The 18178-nt window shown below is 38.0% G+C and overlaps 1 protein-coding gene across 4 annotated transcripts in view; it reads right to left on the bottom strand.

Annotated features, from left to right (window-relative positions):
- The window catches only part of ccser2b (coiled-coil serine-rich protein 2b), a 125273-nt gene that overhangs the window by 86224 nt on the left and 20871 nt on the right, over positions 1–18178 (bottom strand). For all 4 annotated transcript variants that reach the window (XM_077205912.1, XM_077205913.1, XM_077205915.1 and 1 more), the window contains exon 2: positions 15078–16482. In XM_077205912.1, the coding sequence (XP_077062027.1) occupies positions 15078–16449 (1372 nt within the window). In that variant the 5' untranslated portion in view covers positions 16450–16482. The remainder of the gene's footprint in view (positions 1–15077; positions 16483–18178) is intronic.

Genomic DNA, 18178 nt, shown 5'->3' with positions numbered 1-18178 from the left:
TTCATGCTTCCATCTGCTGAAAAGCTTTATGGAGATGAAGATTTCATTTTTCAGCACGACCTGGCACCTGCTCACAGTGCCAAAACCACTGGTAAATGATTTACTGACCATGGTATTACTGTGCTCAATTGGCCTGCCAACTCTCCTGACCTGAACCCCATTGAGAATCTGTGGGATATTGTGAAGAGAAAGTTGAGAGACGCAAGACCCAACACTCTGGATGAGCTTAAGGCCGCTATCGAAGCATCCTGGGCCTCCATAACACCTCAGCAGTGCCACAGGCTGATTGCCTCCATGCCACGCCGCATTGAAGCAGTCATTTCTGCAAAAGGATTCCCGACCAAGTATTGACTATTGTGTGCATAACTGAACATAATTATTTGAAGTTTGACTTTTTTATTTATTTATTAAAAACACTTCTTTTATTGGTCGGATGAAATATGCTAATTCTTTGAGACAGGAATTTTGGGTTTTCATGAGCTGTATGCCAAAATCATCAGTATTAAAACAATAAAACACCTGAAATATTTCAGTTGGTGTGCAATGAATCTAAAATATATGAAAGTTTAATTTTTATCATTGCATTATGGAAAATAATGAACTTTATCACAATATGCTAATTTTTTGAGAAGGACCTGTAGTACCAAATCGAGCCATTACTGCAAAGACATTTTTTCAACCAACTAATTCTAAAAGAGCTGACTAATTCTTTAAAGTTTAAAACTTCCAGTCCACCCTCAGAACGTCTATTAGACAAAACAGATTTCCTAACTTTGTGAAGTCTGTTCTTCCAAATAAAATTCAATAAGATTTTGTCAATATCATCACAGATTTTGTCACTAACAAATAAAGATAAAGAAGGGTAAACACAACGAGACAAACCCTCTGCTTTAGAAATAAGTACTCTCCCATAGATTGACAGATCTCGTTGCAGCCAACAATTAAATATGGTTCTAGTTTTCTGTATTTTATGTGAGAAATTAAGTTGTTGGCGGAGCAATCTATCTTTAGTTAGGAAAATCCCCAGGTACTTGACACAGTCTTTTACCGGAATATCATGCATCAATGGTTGTTGAGTGTCGTAAAGACAGAATAATTCACACTTTGAAACATTTAAATATAAGCCTGAGGCAGCAGAAAAAGAATGAATAATATTGATACACAAGGGAATTTGACTTTGATCTTTAAGAAATATGGTTGTATCATCAGCCAATTGAGATATTTTAAATTCTTTACCAAATAAAGAAATACCTTCTAAACTGGGATTTTGTAAAATTACAATTGATAACAGTTCAACAGCTAACAGAAAAAGAAATGGAGAAATGGGGCAACCTTGGCGCACTCCTCTATCGCAATTAAAACGTTTAGTAGTTTGAAAGCCAACCAGCACTGAAGAGTTAATGTCATTATAAAGCATGCTCACCATGTTGGTAAAGTTACTTCCAAAACCAAAAAGGCTAAGAGATTTAAGCAAAAATTGGTGCTCTAAAGAGTCAAATGCTTTATAAAAATCCAAAAACATTATAATAGCTTCGGAATCAATATTCTCTGAATAATCAATAAGATCAAGAACTAATCTTATGTTGGAGCTAATATGCCTATTTTTCATAAATCCATTTTGTGTTTCGCCAATTATACTATTAAGGCCAGATTTTAAGCGAACTGCCAAAATTAAAGCAAGTAATTTATAATCAACATTTAACAGTGATATAGGTCTCCAGTTTTCAATTAAAAGTGGGTCCTTATCCGTTTTGGGGATCAAGGAAATAAGACCCTGCTTCATTGAGGGAGTCATCTCTCCTTTTTTAATACAGTCTTTAAACAAACTATGTAGAGGATGCTTTAAAATGTCCCAGAAATGTAAATAAAATTCAACAGACAAGCCATCAGTACCTGGAGATTTCCCCCTCTTCATAGATTTCAGTGCATCCTCCATTTCAACAATAGAAATATCAGAATCACAAAGTTGCTTAAAATCTTCCTTAATACCCGAAATCTTATGAATACTCAAAAGGAAGTCGTCCGATTTCAGGTAAGAAAACTGAGAAGTATACATTTTTTTATAAAAGGAATATACAAAGGTTGAAATCAATCCTGGATCTGTACATACAACACTATCAATGTTTAAGGCAGAGAGGGATGTCTTTTTACGATTTCTTTTTTCAAGAGCAAAAAAGTAATTAGTGTTTTTTTCACCCTTCTCGATCCATTTTGCTCTAGAGCGTATAAAAGCACCTTTAACAATCTCTGTGTACATATCTTCAATTTGCAACTGACATGTGCTCAATTCTACCTCATCCTCTTCACTGGGCTTTTCCTTCTGCATTAACACACTTAATCTTTGAATCAGTTCTAATTCTTTAATGTTTTTTTCTCTTTTAATTTGCTTACTTCTATTAACAGCAATGGCTCTAACCCTAAATTTAAAAAACTCCCAGCTAGAGCCAGGGTCGCTTTCATTATTACTAAACATAGCGTTAGCTAGCTGAATTACACTTTCATTAAATTTGTCATCTTCCAAAAGACAACAGTTAAATTTCCAGAAACCCCTTGTTCTGTTTAACTTACTGCCTTGAGCAAGATTCAAAGAAATTAACATGTGGTCAGTAAACGGGGCAAATTGATGATTAACAGAATGTACATCTTTCAAAATAGCGTGAGAAATTAGAAAAAGATCAATTCTAGCTTTAAGCGATCCAGCTTTGTTGGACCAAGTAAAGCCTCTACAGCCATCGTTAAAGAAACGCCAAGCATCCGCCACTGAAAGATTTTCACACAACCATAAAATAATATTATCAGGTGAATTAGAAGTAGGCCTAGTTCTTATAGGAAATCTATCTTGCGTGTCGTCAGGGGTTTCATTAAAATCTCCGGCTATAATAAAATAAGCATTAATAAAACGATTTTGTATACTTGTAAGCTTAGCTCCCAATTCTTTAAACATGGATGCATTAGCATTTCGGGAATTGTGCCCATAGACATTACATAAAATAAATACCACATTTTCGATCTTGCATACCAAAATGATCCATCTACCCTCATCGGATGAAAAAGTTTCTAAAATGTCTCCCCTAAATTTATGCATCAAAATTAGAGTACCAGCAGAACGATTGGATCCGTGACTCATAAAGATTGAATTACCCCACTGAGTTTTCCAAAAATTGTTGTCTGATTCACAAGAATGACTTTCTTGAACAAAAATAAAATCGGCATTAGAGCGTTTACAATACAGAAATAACGCTTTCCTTTTCGAATGATCTCTTAAACCTCTAACATTAAGAGAGACTAAATTAAAAGAAGAAAACTCAAAAGAATGCATGAACACAGATTAAAACAAATGCAGTGCAACAAAACCAGCTAAACAACTGGTAAACACAAGAACCTAACTTACTTTGGCTAAAGAAGTTGACTTCTTTCCCTTGAACAGGGTAGGTGGTGATCGATCAGAAATGTCTTCTATATGGCACCAAAAGAACATTCAAGGTGCATTATTGCGAAAGAGACACATAAAAAAATTGTTTTTATGAATAATAATAATAAAAGTAGTTCGACTCAGAAGATCTGATTACACACACAAAGAAAAAAAAAAAAGTAATAATAATAATCAAATTAAATTTCCCTTTTCTTTTCTCTTCTCCCTCTCCATTTTTCCTTCCTTTTTCTCCCCTCCTTTTCTCAGAAGAATGTTAGGCCACAATTTTCCGACCATCAATGAACGCAAAGGGCCCCGAAAAGGATGCCTTCTTACCCTCCTCTCTTGCTTTTTTAACAAGCGGCCATAACTTTGCTCTCGCAGCAGCATCTGCAGGAATCAGAGCTTCCGAAATGCGCAGACGAGACTCCCTCAGGTATGGGTTATCCTTCGCCGCTTTCCAGACGAGGTCTCGGAATGACCGTGTAGAAAATCGTATGATGATGTTTCGATGAGCGTCATCCTGATCCCGTCTCCCCGACTCGGTGCATCACGTCAAGAGCGTCGTTAAGCTTACCAGCGATGTCAGGTGCCACGTGTTCGATAATGCTCTTAACAACCGACCGTATATCCTCACTCTTGGTTTCAGGAACCCCGTGCAACTTTAAACACCAACGCCGACTATATCGCTCAAGCTGCTCAATCCGTGATTGGGCATCATTGTCTGAAGATTGAAGCTCTGTAATATCTCTGGCCACTTTACACAACTTCTCCGAGTGCTCATTAACATCAGAGGCAAGCTTCTGCACTACCACAGACAAGTTGTCAACGGCTTTCGACGTAGCATCAGTCGAGTTCTCAATGGAGATTAGCTTTTGGAAAGTAGCATCTTGTTTTGCAGACAATGCTTGAATGGTAGCGTCTTGTTTCGCAGACAAAGCTTGAATAGCATTCAAAATGTCAACGAAATCCCCGCTTGTTTCCGACTTCTTTTTCAATTTTTTAGAAGGAGGACTTTTTGCAGGAGACGCTGGAAAGGGTGCTGCCAAACAAAAATTTAAATCCTGTTTAGTATCACCCGACACAGGAGGATCAGAGAGCACAGCGAACCTATTACTCAGGCAAGCTGCATCAGAGATTAGCTCAACTTCGGCGCCAACCTCGACATCCATAGCTTTCGGAAGAATTCGTCTCCTTCTGCCCATTTAACGAATGCCAACACACAAAAAAAGTTCAAATAGAAGACCACAAAATATAAATGGAGAATAAAAATGATTGATCGATCACATTTCTACCGCAACCGCCAGAGCTCAACTTTACACTTCCACCAACCACGACGCCATCTTGGCCCCCCTCATGAATATCAGATGATGTCACCAACGTCTCCTCACTGACGTCACTCAATTCTAAAACTTGTCTTCCGCCATCTTGAGCACCTGCAAGATCGATACGTCAGTCGCTAAGGAACTAGAGCTTATTCTCTGGCCGAGCCCGAACTTGCGGGCCGATATTTCCCGTAACTCTCCTCGGGCCGGGCCCTTGATCTAGAGACGTGCACTCCCAATGCAAAAGAGTGCGGCGCGCGGGACAAGATTTGATGGCCGAGTGCGAGCGGCAATGCACTCTCTGTGTGTGTGCGCGTTGCAGGGAGAATAAAACGATTCGCGGGACTCCTGCAAACTAGAAATATCTATGAACAGGGACGTGCACAGGGGGGGTTGCTCAGGTTGCCCGGGCAACTGCCCATATGCCCTTCTCGACTCAAGTTGCCCTTCCGAGAAAAAAAAAAAAAAATCGTACAATGGCTGCAGAATTTCACATAGGCCTAGATACATTTTTTATTTATTTTTTTTTTTAAATCGCAAAGCCTAATTCACTTCCATTCGTGCACCGAACGTGAAAGTCAGTAAGGTAAGGGCAAACTGTTTACGTGGCTGCAGCGCTGCACGCGACCGGTGCGTAAGACCCCACAAATTACTTAAGGCCCCGCCTCCATCTCGTGTCATAGCGTGTCAATTAATGTGTACAACATCCATGACAAAATGAAGCGAAACTATCCTTCTGGTCACGAAAAGAGGAAGAAGAAAAAACCCATGAGAGTGAATTGCGGGAACAACAATCAGGTAAACTTGTATTCTCTCCTCTCTAAGTTTGATGTCAGCAAAGTTTGATGTTTTTCGGTCTTGCTAACCTAGCTGGGCAGGCAGTGCATCTCTTGCATCACTTTGTGCCTGACAAAAGTGAGAGTAAAATAAAAAAAATTATTACGTTTGTTTTTGATAAACCACAAAGTGCAACGGTGTTTGTTTACTGCAGCTCGGAAAACATAACCGCGTCGCGTGTGTTATCGTGCGTTCATATGCGCGTGCACGAAATGAAACTCGCATTTTTCAAGCAGACATATGTGGAGACCAGACATACTGTACAATACATGCACGTGAATGATGGCACTCCCAATCAAAGTCACATTTATAAAACAAGAAACTGATTATCTAGTCTCAGTGTAGTTAAAAACTCTAAACAACTGCACTAATTATGCAAGATAGAAAGCAATGTATTGACAATTTGACATTGATTGACTATTGATTTATAGGCTATATTGAATTTAAAATGTTGATTAGCTGGACATACTGGTCAATATGGATGCACATCCCTCGGTAAATAATAACCATAAATCAAGAATTGCTTCAACATGCATAATAATAAATAAAAAAAATCATACTGATGCCGAAAATACCCAGGCTGTAGAGAGAACCAAAGTTAATCCCAAAAGCCAAAGCTCAGGGTTATAATTTATTATTTTCTTCTTATTTATGTTTACGTTAATATTCACTTGTTATGTTAACATTCTATAGAAAATACTCTATTCAATAAATATTGTTTGTTTGAACCTCATTCTGTTCTATATTGTTGTAATTATTCTGTTTTGTTTCAAGGAGGGAGGGTTGTATTGGGAGCACTGAAGTGTCAGGTGTGATTGTGTGGCAATGGCAAATGGTTTGCATAGCTCACGGCGTCACAGGTCAGGTAGAGGGCCCCTTTTGCTTAGGGCCCCAGGGGGAGTTCAGGATCGGCCCTGGGTTTAGCAGTCGATTCTGTTCCCTACCGGAATTGCTGTTCCCTTTACGCAATCATACTACAAATCATGCGTAGTTGCCCGTAGCCTACCATCAGAACTGAATACGAGCAAGAAGCACAACTGAATGTAGGGGAAGCCCTTTTTTTAAGGTCAGAGCAACTGCCCCTCATAATTCCTGTGCACGTCCCTGTCTATGAATAAAACATATAAAAACTAATACATTTTTGCAGAAAAGCAACAAGAACTAAAACAAAATAGAAACGATTTACAGGCCAGAGTTTCCTTTTAAAACACGTTTGCAGCCTTGAGCGATGTAGCCAATCACAGACATACGTGTTGATTTCTTCAACGCAAAGGCCAATCAGAAGCATTTAAGATAGACTCCCCTCACTGCTCAAAACCTCTATGCTCAAAACTGACTTTTTGTTCAGAGCTCTGTATGCTGACAAATCCTCTAATTGTAACAAACAAAGTGTATATATTATGCAAGATTCATTGTGCAGTCAGCTTAATTGATATTAATAGAGATGTGAGATCGCGATTAACTGATGTCAGCTTTTTATGAATTATTAAGGGAGCGGACTTTGCACGCATTCAGTCAAAATCCTTCAATCATATCATGCCCAACCATGCACGCAGCTGATTGCTTTTATTTTATAAGAGTGGTTTGTGTGTGCAAACTCTCTGTGCAGTGTTCATGTTGTCTGTGGTGAGTGGATGTAAATGATAATGTGGTGAGTGGATGTAAATGATAATGAGCTTACGCTAGCTTAGGGGTGTGCGATATCACGATTTATGATCGTGGATTAAAATATATCCGGCATCTGCTTTTGAAGAAATGTCGTAGTATCGTGCATTCTATCAGTTGCAGTTCTGGCGCCTCCGTCTCAGCATAGGCTACAACGCGACGTATATTCACATCAAATGTTAACGCAAAGGAACGGGACAATGCAGTTCACATAAGTTCATTATTTGCATGTGCTAACAAGTCATTCACGTGTTGATGCGCGGTTCTAACGAGGGCTTTTCTGAGCGCGTACACCCGAAGCGCATGCGCACTAAGCCTGTCTAACAACAGCGACAGGTTACTGAACGAAGTTATCTTTCTAGTCTTATTGCGCAAATACTTTCAAATACACACAGGGTTTACATAAACAAAGTTGGTTATGTATAAAGTGAAACACAGAGAAAATCTGTTTCCTAGCTAATGCCGTCAATATTGTAGACAGTACTCGGCAGGTACTCAAGATGGCGGCAGTCAACTGGAAAAAGAGCGGATGACGTAAGAGGTCATGTGACTGATATTCATGTATATCAACGGGCGTGACACTGGCACAGTGGTCGAGTACCGGCTACATGCGAGAAGTAGCGGTACGCAAGAAAAAGTGCAGGTACACTTAAGAGTAAAATGTAGATGTGCTGGTACTGCGTACCGGTGAGTACCGCCCCACTTCGAGCACTCGTATATGTTTTAAGGGGAAAGTACATTAACACACAGTGGGCGGAAATATTAATAGGATTAAAAAAACGAAATAACCGACATGGTAAAATTACTTCGGTTCTAGGCTCTGAATTTCGGTTTCGATTATTTTTCGATTAATCATCCAGCCCTACATACAAGACTTTGCAGGGAATGAATGTGAAAACCAAGCTATTATAGGGTGAGTTAAACAAGGTAATGAGACACAGGTGGATGCAATCAGGAATGATGAGTCCAGGCAGAGAGTTATGGGAAATGTAGTTTCATTAGGGAATGACAATAGTCCGGGGTGGAGTGCCCTCTGGTGGTAATGATGGGCACTCTCACTGGTAATCGTGTCAAGGGGGTCCATAGACCATGAAAGAATATCATGTGTAATACTTATTTGTTTTGTTTTTTTATTGTTTAGGCCCATGTGACATTGTATTTCTCTAATAAATAAGCTACCAAAATTGTAGAAACCAGTCAAAATTCGGCAGGATTTTGAACAGCTCTGCGCTTGTTAGTTGCAAAATACAAACGTTTAAGAATTGTTTATTGTTTATCGTCTGTGTTTTGCAAATAACGTTAATATTCTCTTAATATTCAACACTAATACATTAACAATGTGCCGCGCTGCCGTGGGTCAAAATAAATGCTTCTTTCAAGAGGAGGTAAAACGGATGTAGCCAAATACAGTTTGGAGACCCCTGGACACCCCTCTGGCTCCGCAACAGCCCATTGAGTTTTAACAGAGCCCGTAAAGCGTGTGATGGGTTTGGTGCGGGGTAATTGAGAATGAATGGGGAAAGTCACATGGAGGCAATAAATAAAATAAATATGATTTCACCCAAAATGCACAAAATTTGCATGTCTGGTGTGTTTTAACAAGAACTGGAGTAGGCTATGTCAGAAAATAAATGATTTGTATTATTTCCTAATCGTTATGCCCGAGCTTAGCACTTGTTTAGACTGGCTGGACATGTGGCAGATGAGAGAAGAACTGTTTGCGAAATAAAACCTTGAGAAATATCTTTATACTGCAAGGCTATATTTATTTTACTTTTATTTGCTATTTATATATTATTTTATTGCCATTACCTGTTTTCATACAGAAGTTTAGTTTCCTAAATAAGTAAATACATCGCATTTTTTTCAGTTGAATATAGGAATTGAAAATGGTTCTTCCATACCATAACACTGCACTTAGATATGTGTGAATTTCCCATACCAGGAGTAATAATTTATATAGTTCTATTTTATTTAATTTGTTCAAAAAATGTTCCATGTTCTATGTAAAATGTTCTATTAAAGAAAATATAGAAAATACATATTTGTGTTAGCTGTAAAGTGGTAAGAAAAAATGAAATCGGAATCGGCTAAAATCAGTATCGGCAGGCCAAACTCATGAAAAATCGGATATCGGAATCGGCCTAGAAAATTGTAATCAGTGCATCTCTAGTGCATACTTTCCCTATTTGAAATTTTTCCTTTGAGATTTTAACATGACATACTTTTTGTGGCTAAGGGATAATGTAATGTTAACTTGTAATGTTAACACCCTTACAGGGTGATCAGGGGCTAGATTCACAAAACATTCTGGAGAATCAAATTATTCTTATTGTTATTGTACTTTGTCAGGTTTAGGACTGCCGTGGACAGCTGACTCCAAAAATTTTTGTTATTCTTCATTTGTTGTGCGGTGGTTAGTTCGCATAGTTCGGTAAGTTTAAAAAGATTTTTATCTTTAATCTGCATTTTTATCTACAGGTATATAATGGCAAATTTTCGTACCTAATTAAATGTAGACTATGCATAATTTATTATGTCAAATTATTACTTTTAATCAATAAATGCAATTGGAATAATAAGACACTATAGGGCTATTACCAATCAAATTAAATCAGCATCAACAAAATCCATATTTGCAACACAGACTGTTTAATGCAGCTCAGAAAAGCATTTAACCAGCAGTTACAAATGCATAAATGTTTTGATGATTTAAAAAGTAAAACATTGATGATATATGGAATGATTTTAAAATTAAAAGATTTAAATATGAAACTAAAACCGGCAGTAGGTGGCAGCAATCACTGTTGATGAGCGTTTCATTGAGTCATTAACTCAATTGAGTTCAAATGGACCGATTTAATTTCAGTAACAAAACACCACTGTGTGTTGCTCAAAGATGCAAAACAGTTCTGCCATTGCTTTGTTTGGAACTAGTTTCATCTGCAAAATAGAGCAAAACAGGCAATGTTGGGTCTAAAATGTAAGTCACTTAATTGTTTTTTAAACAGTTGTATAAAATCAATATCACATTTGCAGCATTTGAGTAAGCTATATCATATGATATAAACATAGCCTAAAAGACAAATAATCATACAGAGGCATTTTTACAGCATTTTAATAGTAAATCACGCAGTGATAGTGTGCACTCTAAATGCTAAGTAGCCTAACATAAACCGAAAAGGCTACATCACGCAGTATGTTTTTGTTTGGCTTTTGCAAAGTGATGGACATACTCGATTTAATTAAGGATATGCACAAGTACCAATGTGACACCAATGATCGACAATGTAAAACAATGATCGGCATGATTATGCCTAATATGACTATTTGATGAATTTTAAATTCAGTAACAACTCTAAAAAAAATGAGCGAGGGTTCACTTAGGGCCTAGGGACGTGAGAGAACGGCGCGAGGCCGGTGGTGCGATTGCTAATGAGCAACACCTGTGAAGCACACCGGTCTCGCATCTCTCACGGAGGAGCGGATGCATAAAGGAGGAGCGACGACGTTGGTGATCGAGAGAGGAACAGGCCTGTGTTTTACGTTGTGTTTTGTTTTTTGTATTTGTAGCCTATTTTATTTTAGCCAGCAGTCCTCCGCGAGGGGCTGCTGGCAGTTATATTTATTCTCGGTAGCCAGCAGTCGTCCGCGAGGGGCTGCTGGCGGTTTTTTGGTTTGTTTGTTTTATTTTAAATAAAGTTTCTTTGATGGTTCGCCGGTTCCCACCTCCTTCTTCCCTGAACATTGCTACAGAGTCAAATAGGGGAACAAATTTACAGGCTCTATTAAAAATAGGTAGGCCTATATTTAGGCCTATATTAAAACAAATAACACATCAAATAAAATAAAAATGGACCGTAAAGTGCCGAACTCCATTCAAGCCATTCATAACTCAAATATTAAAGTTTAAGCTCAAATAAATAGTTATCAATAAGTTAAGAGGCTATTACAGATATCTCCAGGTAGTGGAAAAAGACGGCCGAGGTGTTTTTCATTTAGTTATTTAGCGAGTCTTCAGCAAGAAACTGCCAAACCAATCAGATTAGGGGTGGGAAATATTGACAAAAATGAATATCTCAATATCTTTTTCAAGATATCGATATTCATATGATATTTTTGCAATTCTTCAAAGAAATGTGTGCAAACTGGCAAAGAAGGTCCAGTTGGTCTTTTGACATGCTGCAAAGATACGAGACATTATTGATGTAAACATGAACCAAGTTACTGTACTAAATATTTATTGTAATACAGTACATTTTTTGTACAGTGCTTTTTCAGTACAATATATGTACGAAATAAATTAACTTTGTGCTTTGCAAACAGTAGGCCTACTCTATAAGTAATAGACTAACAACAATGTGACTACCTCTTTAAAAAAAAGTTGTGTTTTGCAAAATGTAAACATTAGAACACCACTATAACATTTTTGCACATTATGTTAATATAAAAGATGAGGATAAAAAAAGACAAAAGGAACAAAATAAATAACACAGACACTGCTCTGCAGGTAAAATGTGCAATAAAGCAAACATGCCGATGACTGTGTATTTTCGCTTTCTTCGCTCATTTTTGTGTTGTTGCGCTCGAAGCTAGATTAAGTGATTGATGAGTAACATACGCACGGCACGCTGTAGCCTAATGACGTAAGACGTCAAGGCACTGAGGCATTATGAGCAGTTCCCCGTATTAATAAAAATGTTTTAGTTTGTACTAAAAAAAAGTTTTTCTAGAAGTTAAAAGAAGCCCTGTTCGGAGGCTATTCCGGTCGATCTCTTGGGAAAATGTATTCCATCTTTTGGACTCATCATTATACAACGCAATTTTATAATGATGCAAAGCAGCTATTTTATTAATCGTACATCGGCTTTACTCTTTACGTTTTTGGATTGTTGCTTCAACCTAAGAAACGTCATAACACACAGGTAAGAACTTCGTAGTTGTATTGCAAATTAGTAGCAGCTTACTCTCGTGCAATTGAGGAACGATCGTGATTTTGTACAAAAAATATATATACAGTCAAACAAACCCCTACAGTAGGGCTGGGCGATATGGAAAAAAAAAATTATCACGATAATTTTTTTATATTAGTCGATATCGATAATTATCACGATAAGTGACAAATCTTTATTTCTTTCAAATTTAAAGGCAGATTTTTGCTCCTAAGTGAAAGTTGTAGAAACCAGAGTGTTAATTGTGCTTTTAAACTAGCCTACTCTATTGTCAGAACATATGACAAACACTTGCCAAACAGGTGAACACAAATCTGAGGTAGAACATTCAAACATTTGTCATTTTTCCTTAAAATAAATATCTGAATAGAAAAATATATTTCTTAGTTTCTGCATGTGCTAATGGGGGATATTGTTTAGTGTAAAGTGACTTTGATGGCACGTAGCCTATCTTCAGCACAGTTTGCAGTGTAGGCTGCAATATAGAGATCGCTAAGACATGTGACCAACTGGGCGGCGACGTCATCAGAACGCAAAGAATTATGGGTATGTTTGGCCCGTTTACATGGGCTGGCATAGCAGGCTAGTGTTCTGGCATGAAAAAAAATAAAAATAGCGTGAAAAACAGAATAGGCTAATCCTACTAAATGCAGCGGGCTAAAGAAAACATTGTCATACCAGAAAACTGTCGTCCGTTCAAAAGCACCACACTCCTCGCTCTCTCTCATCTATCTGCATGCAGTCAGAATTCATGTCAAGAGAGACGTGATCAAACTGTGTGTGTGTGTGTGTGTGAGAGAGAGAGAGAGAGAGAGAGAGAGAGAGAGAGGCGCGGGCGCGATCGAACAGTGGAAGTTCGAAACATAAAAAAACATACTCCGTCATTTTGTTCATAGAGGTTATCATTCAAACTGCAAAGTGTTTACTTATATTTGTGTAACTTACACTCGCAATAAAACACAACATTGTGCTTTTGTCACACTCTAAACTCTTGTCAAACTGTAAGCTACAACTGTCACCCAACCAAACACACACAGTTTTAAAAGCAACATATTTATCCAACCCCATTTCAAAACAGTCTGTGGATTACATCTTTTGGACATTAATCATATCGCATTGGTTTTCATTCATTTTCTTCAGAGCAGTTACTTATTCTACATTGATTAAAAAAAATCCAATGTGTTTTTAATGGTAGTATAATTTTATACTAAAATCAATTATTTACCATTCAGATGAGAATAAAGTTAGGGTTCATTAAAATTAAGGAAAACAAATATATTGATCCGTTCTTAAAGGATAATTCAGGTATTTAGCACTTTGAGTCTAATTTCTAGTTTGTTTTGGATGAACTAAGTTAGAGTGTTGGGTAGAATTTTGACGACAGGTCCTGTCTCGACTTTTTGAATCTTTTAGAATCGCCTATGACCGCTTCAGAGTGGCTGTCTACGAGCATACACAAACATGTCCTTAAAACAACACTTAACGTTCGTTTTCAAAACTTTGCAAGAAGGACTATTGCAATTTATAACACAGCAGGTAGACGGCATCTTGAACACTGCGTTCTTCCCTCCAAGCAATCAAGTCTGGCGCCTTCTGTTTGTGCCGCGGATTCCCAAAATGCTTTGCGTTCACCACTGGCAATACGTCACGATGACGTCACATTAGCAATCTCTATTAATATTACATGTTTTGTCTCAAAACGCATATTTGACACTGAGTTGACAGAACATCTGCATCGTAACTCAAGCTAAACTACTATTTTAAATGTATGTTAATTAAAAAAAATATTCTGACTGTTTGAGTTTTATTAAAATTAACCATTGGTCATCCAGTATCATGCATTTAGATCATAACCACAGATAAAACCAGGCATAGCCTATAGCACCTCACTATCATGGCAAAATGTAACTTAATGGTTTTTATGGTATTTATGAAAAAAGTAGCGTAAATACATTATTAAATACTGTAGTTATATTCCATTAGTCCTTTTATAAATTGTCTACATTAATAATGTAATACAATTCAATATGTATATCCCACATTTCATGGTGCAGTCAATATTACTAGGCTAACATTACAGTAAATCCATGGTAAATGGATTCAGCTTCAAATTCAGATTCTGACTGTATCGTTGCGCACAGTGTTCTCCTGTTTGTCAGCGCTGTTTCATCTGCCTTTAAACTGATTTAAATCACTGAGACATCTGTGTTCTTCGCTGAATTCAAGCGCTTCTCACTGGATCTTGTGAGCGAAACGATCAGAATGAACGCGTCTGCTCTAGTGAGCTTGCGCTGCCGTTTGGACAGAGCCGAGCGGATAAATGCTCCGTGTGGCGCGCGGTTCAAATGAGTTTCGTTCCGCTTTTGGCGCTTAAACATTATCGAACTCTTGATATCGTTTTATCGAGAAAAATTATATCGCGATGATTATCGTTATCGTTTTATCGCCCAGCCCGACCCTACAGTATTAAAATCGCTACATATAATTGTTTAGAAGGTTATAGTGTGCGTTATTTGTTTTCTCTTTAACTTCCTTCAGCTCTTTTCATGTTTGGGGGGTCGGATTGTACAAATTATGAAATATTCGATATCCCAATTTTGCATATCGTCCAGACAACAATTTGGATATTATCGTCTAAACGATATATCGCCCACCTCTAAATCAGATAACACCAAATTAAGCCTGTCATTTCATTCTTTAGAGAAAAAAAAGTTATTATTATAATTTTTCAAGAAATGCATTTAGGAACATTCTTACAAACTAGGGCACCAATGCAGGGGTCACGTATTACGCTCTAAAGGTACCTAGGGTTTGAACAGTCAAAATGTAGAAATTGTGATTAGTAGTTCTGAGGTGTAATGGAAATAAAGAAATTCTCAATCAAACCTGCGAGTCCCATCCCTGCCCAGTCAACCGATTCGGACAAGAAGGTCTGCAGGCTGGTCAGCGAGGATTCCTCATTGCATTTGGTGATTAGAGTGTTGTCATCTGTACATAGTCCAAAGTGGTCTAACCCTTCTTTGAGGACAGGCAGCAGCAGGGTCTCACCTCCATTTCCGAGATTATCAAAGTCATCCATGTACTCTTCACTAGTATCATTATTCTCCACAGAGGAGGACGATGATAGCGACATAACATCCAAAACCTCCAAGAAAGGGCCCAGAATGCCTTCAACTTCCTTTACTTCAAATGAGGTCTCATTTGGGGTTGTTTCAATACTTTCATTGTTGGTGGTTTGTTCTGAACTGGTTTCTGCTATCTGTGTAGGATCTTGGATATTTTTACTCAATTCTGCTTCTTTTTGGACAGTTTCGGGGACAACGGGACGGAGATGTTTGGTGAGTGATGGTCGAGTAAGTCTATAACTGAGCACAGATGGTTTCTTACCTGAACAGCTGGGTAAAAGTGATTTTTTTGTGGTTGTTGGCAAAATATGATCACTAGTAGTTACAGAGGGCCTTGCAATCCCATATTTACCTACTTTTCCTTCAGATAATACTGGATTTGGCTCAATGAGGGGTGATCTAGCCATTGGAGATTGTAATAAAGGTCTGGGGAGTTCTTTAGCAAACTCAGTAGCTTTGTTAAAGGAGAAGGAACGGGTCATGGGTGGGCTGGTGGGGCAGGCTGCCCTCTTGAAGTGGCTGAAACTCTGAGAGTGCACTACGCCCTCTTTAGGGGAAGACTTGATGCTGTCATTGGACAGGGACAGTTTGCCCTTTAGGGTTCTTTGTTGGGATACATGACCAAGACAAGGCTTTGAGGTGCCATAACGGCCATTACCACCACCACCATTACCACCATGCAGAGTAGCTATACCATTATAGAGGGGATTCCCTGTGGAGAGGCGTTTGGGAGTAGCCATGCAGGGAAAGGTTTTGCTAGGCTGGGGTATACTCCTGGGATAGCTACTTTGTGAAGTTGGGACTGCACTCTTACATTTAACAGCAGCTGCAGGGGAAGGCTTTTTAGTCACCATCACTGGGGACTGAGAATCTATAGTTATACTACTCTCCTCATCCAAGTAGCCAGAGTGTTGAACTTTATTTCCACTGTCCTCTTCACCCTTTCTCCAATTTAGGGATGGCACACGTGTCAAACTATTGTGCCTGCCTATAGGTCCAACTTTAGACTCCATGGAGGAAACCGGGAGGGCAGATCCTTTGGGAAGGGGGGTCACGGTGGTGACTGAGGGATGGGAAGCAAACTTGGGAAGCCTGGAGACCATGTTGAGCTGTTTGACAGCGTTCCTTTCCATCAGCTAGGTTCACCACCATGGATGTGGACAAAACTGCAAAAAGGGAAAAAGAGACATGATGAAATATGAGAAAAGCTAATTGTTTGCAAGTTGTACACAACAGCCAGTGTTTTAATGTCACACTGACGAGATGGCCATTTCACATTATTTTACATGCACGTTCTGTGATTTAAAGACAAAAATGTGTAAAAAAAACTATAATTTGGCATGATGATAATGCACGCAATGGTAAGTTAAGTTTCAGCAGTTTCAACTCCTTTCCTTGGTGCTGAGCATGTTGCATTTTTGTTAGGACTACATCACTGCTGCTGATTATGTATAATGAATAGGGGGGGGGGGGGGGGGGTTCCTCCAAAGCTTTCAAGTTGGAGTGTAATGCAAGAACACATTACACAAGTCATCGGGTCACTGTACTTCTCACACTACCAGAGTTTCTGGGGTACATTTTAGTTGCTGTTGTGGGCAGATTACACGTTGAATCTGTGACAGGGGTCACACATTACACAGCATTTCAAAAGGAAGAATCTAAATCTAAAATAATGTGCGAACAAATTTGTCAAAGAGCACGTCAATATGTACGGCTATATCTCTGCAACATTTTAGTGTAATTAGACTAGGGTGGGCGATATACCGGCAGACACGATTAACCGGTAGAAATGTGTCAATGGGATTTTGGACTATCGTCTCTATCGCGGTTAAGCTCATGTGACGTTGCTGTGCTGCTTCGTCACGAAAGCTTATCGTCTGCATTGCGGTTTAAAAAGCCGCTGCTCATAGAGCGCGAGCACTGTGACTGAACTGAGTGCTTTTTGCTATCTAATTTGAACAGTTAAATACACATACCTATGTGTCAAACTGACCATGTATTTGCAAGTAAACAGTCATTTATGTCTTAAGTGAACATTAACAGTTGAGAGAGAAAACGCAGGAGTATATTGGATTCGTGTAGTCGGTCTTAAAGTGACAGCATCTAAATTTACAAAAAAAGAGAAAATCTCCGTTCTTGACTTAATCACTTCTGTAACTTCAATAAGAGTAAATGTATATTTAACTTACATAGTAAAGACTATGCATTGTTTTTTTCATACATTTGATTACTTAATACATTTTATGTAGTATTTCTAGTGCTTGAAGATTTTCAGGTAAGTCTATTTCCTTTGTGTATTTGTTCTATTGTAAGTTTTTTTTTTTCTTTACTCTTTCTTTATCACAGTTTACTTGTCTTCAAAAAGGTTGAGAACTTTTTTGGCTAGTAGGCTATTTGTTTTTTAAACAGGGTATTTGATATTGAAAATGGTGATAAGAACTATGAAATTTCAATGGTATCAAAAATTGATATCATAAAAAGCTTATTTAAAGTGGAATGAATCCGAAACTGCAATGATTGTCAGTGATGATCACCATAGCAATGGACGAGGTAAAACAAACCCTTATAATGTATGTCAAAACAGATCAAGGAGTCTAGGAGCATAAATGCAAATAATTGATTTACCACATGTTCTGTTACTTTTTATAGGAAGATTTCACTTTATGTATAATTCAATTATAGTAATTCAATAATAGGTCAATAATAAAAAATAAAAATGAATTGTATTACTTTAGTTTTACTTAGTATGGAGCACTGAGAAATGCTGTTTATGTAGTTTATATATGCATGCTTGAAAACAAGCAACACATTGCAGTTTCATGCAGTGTTCTTAATAAAATAGTTTTTAATTCAGTTAGCTTT

The sequence above is a fragment of the Siphateles boraxobius genome, unplaced genomic scaffold (genome assembly GCF_051911475.1).
Source record: "Siphateles boraxobius isolate OS27281-9 unplaced genomic scaffold, OSU_SipBor_1 55, whole genome shotgun sequence".
NCBI classification, from domain to species: Eukaryota; Metazoa; Chordata; class Actinopteri; order Cypriniformes; family Leuciscidae; genus Siphateles; species Siphateles boraxobius.
Note: the sequence above shows the minus strand (reverse complement) of the source record. Positions and strands in the feature narration are given on the sequence as shown.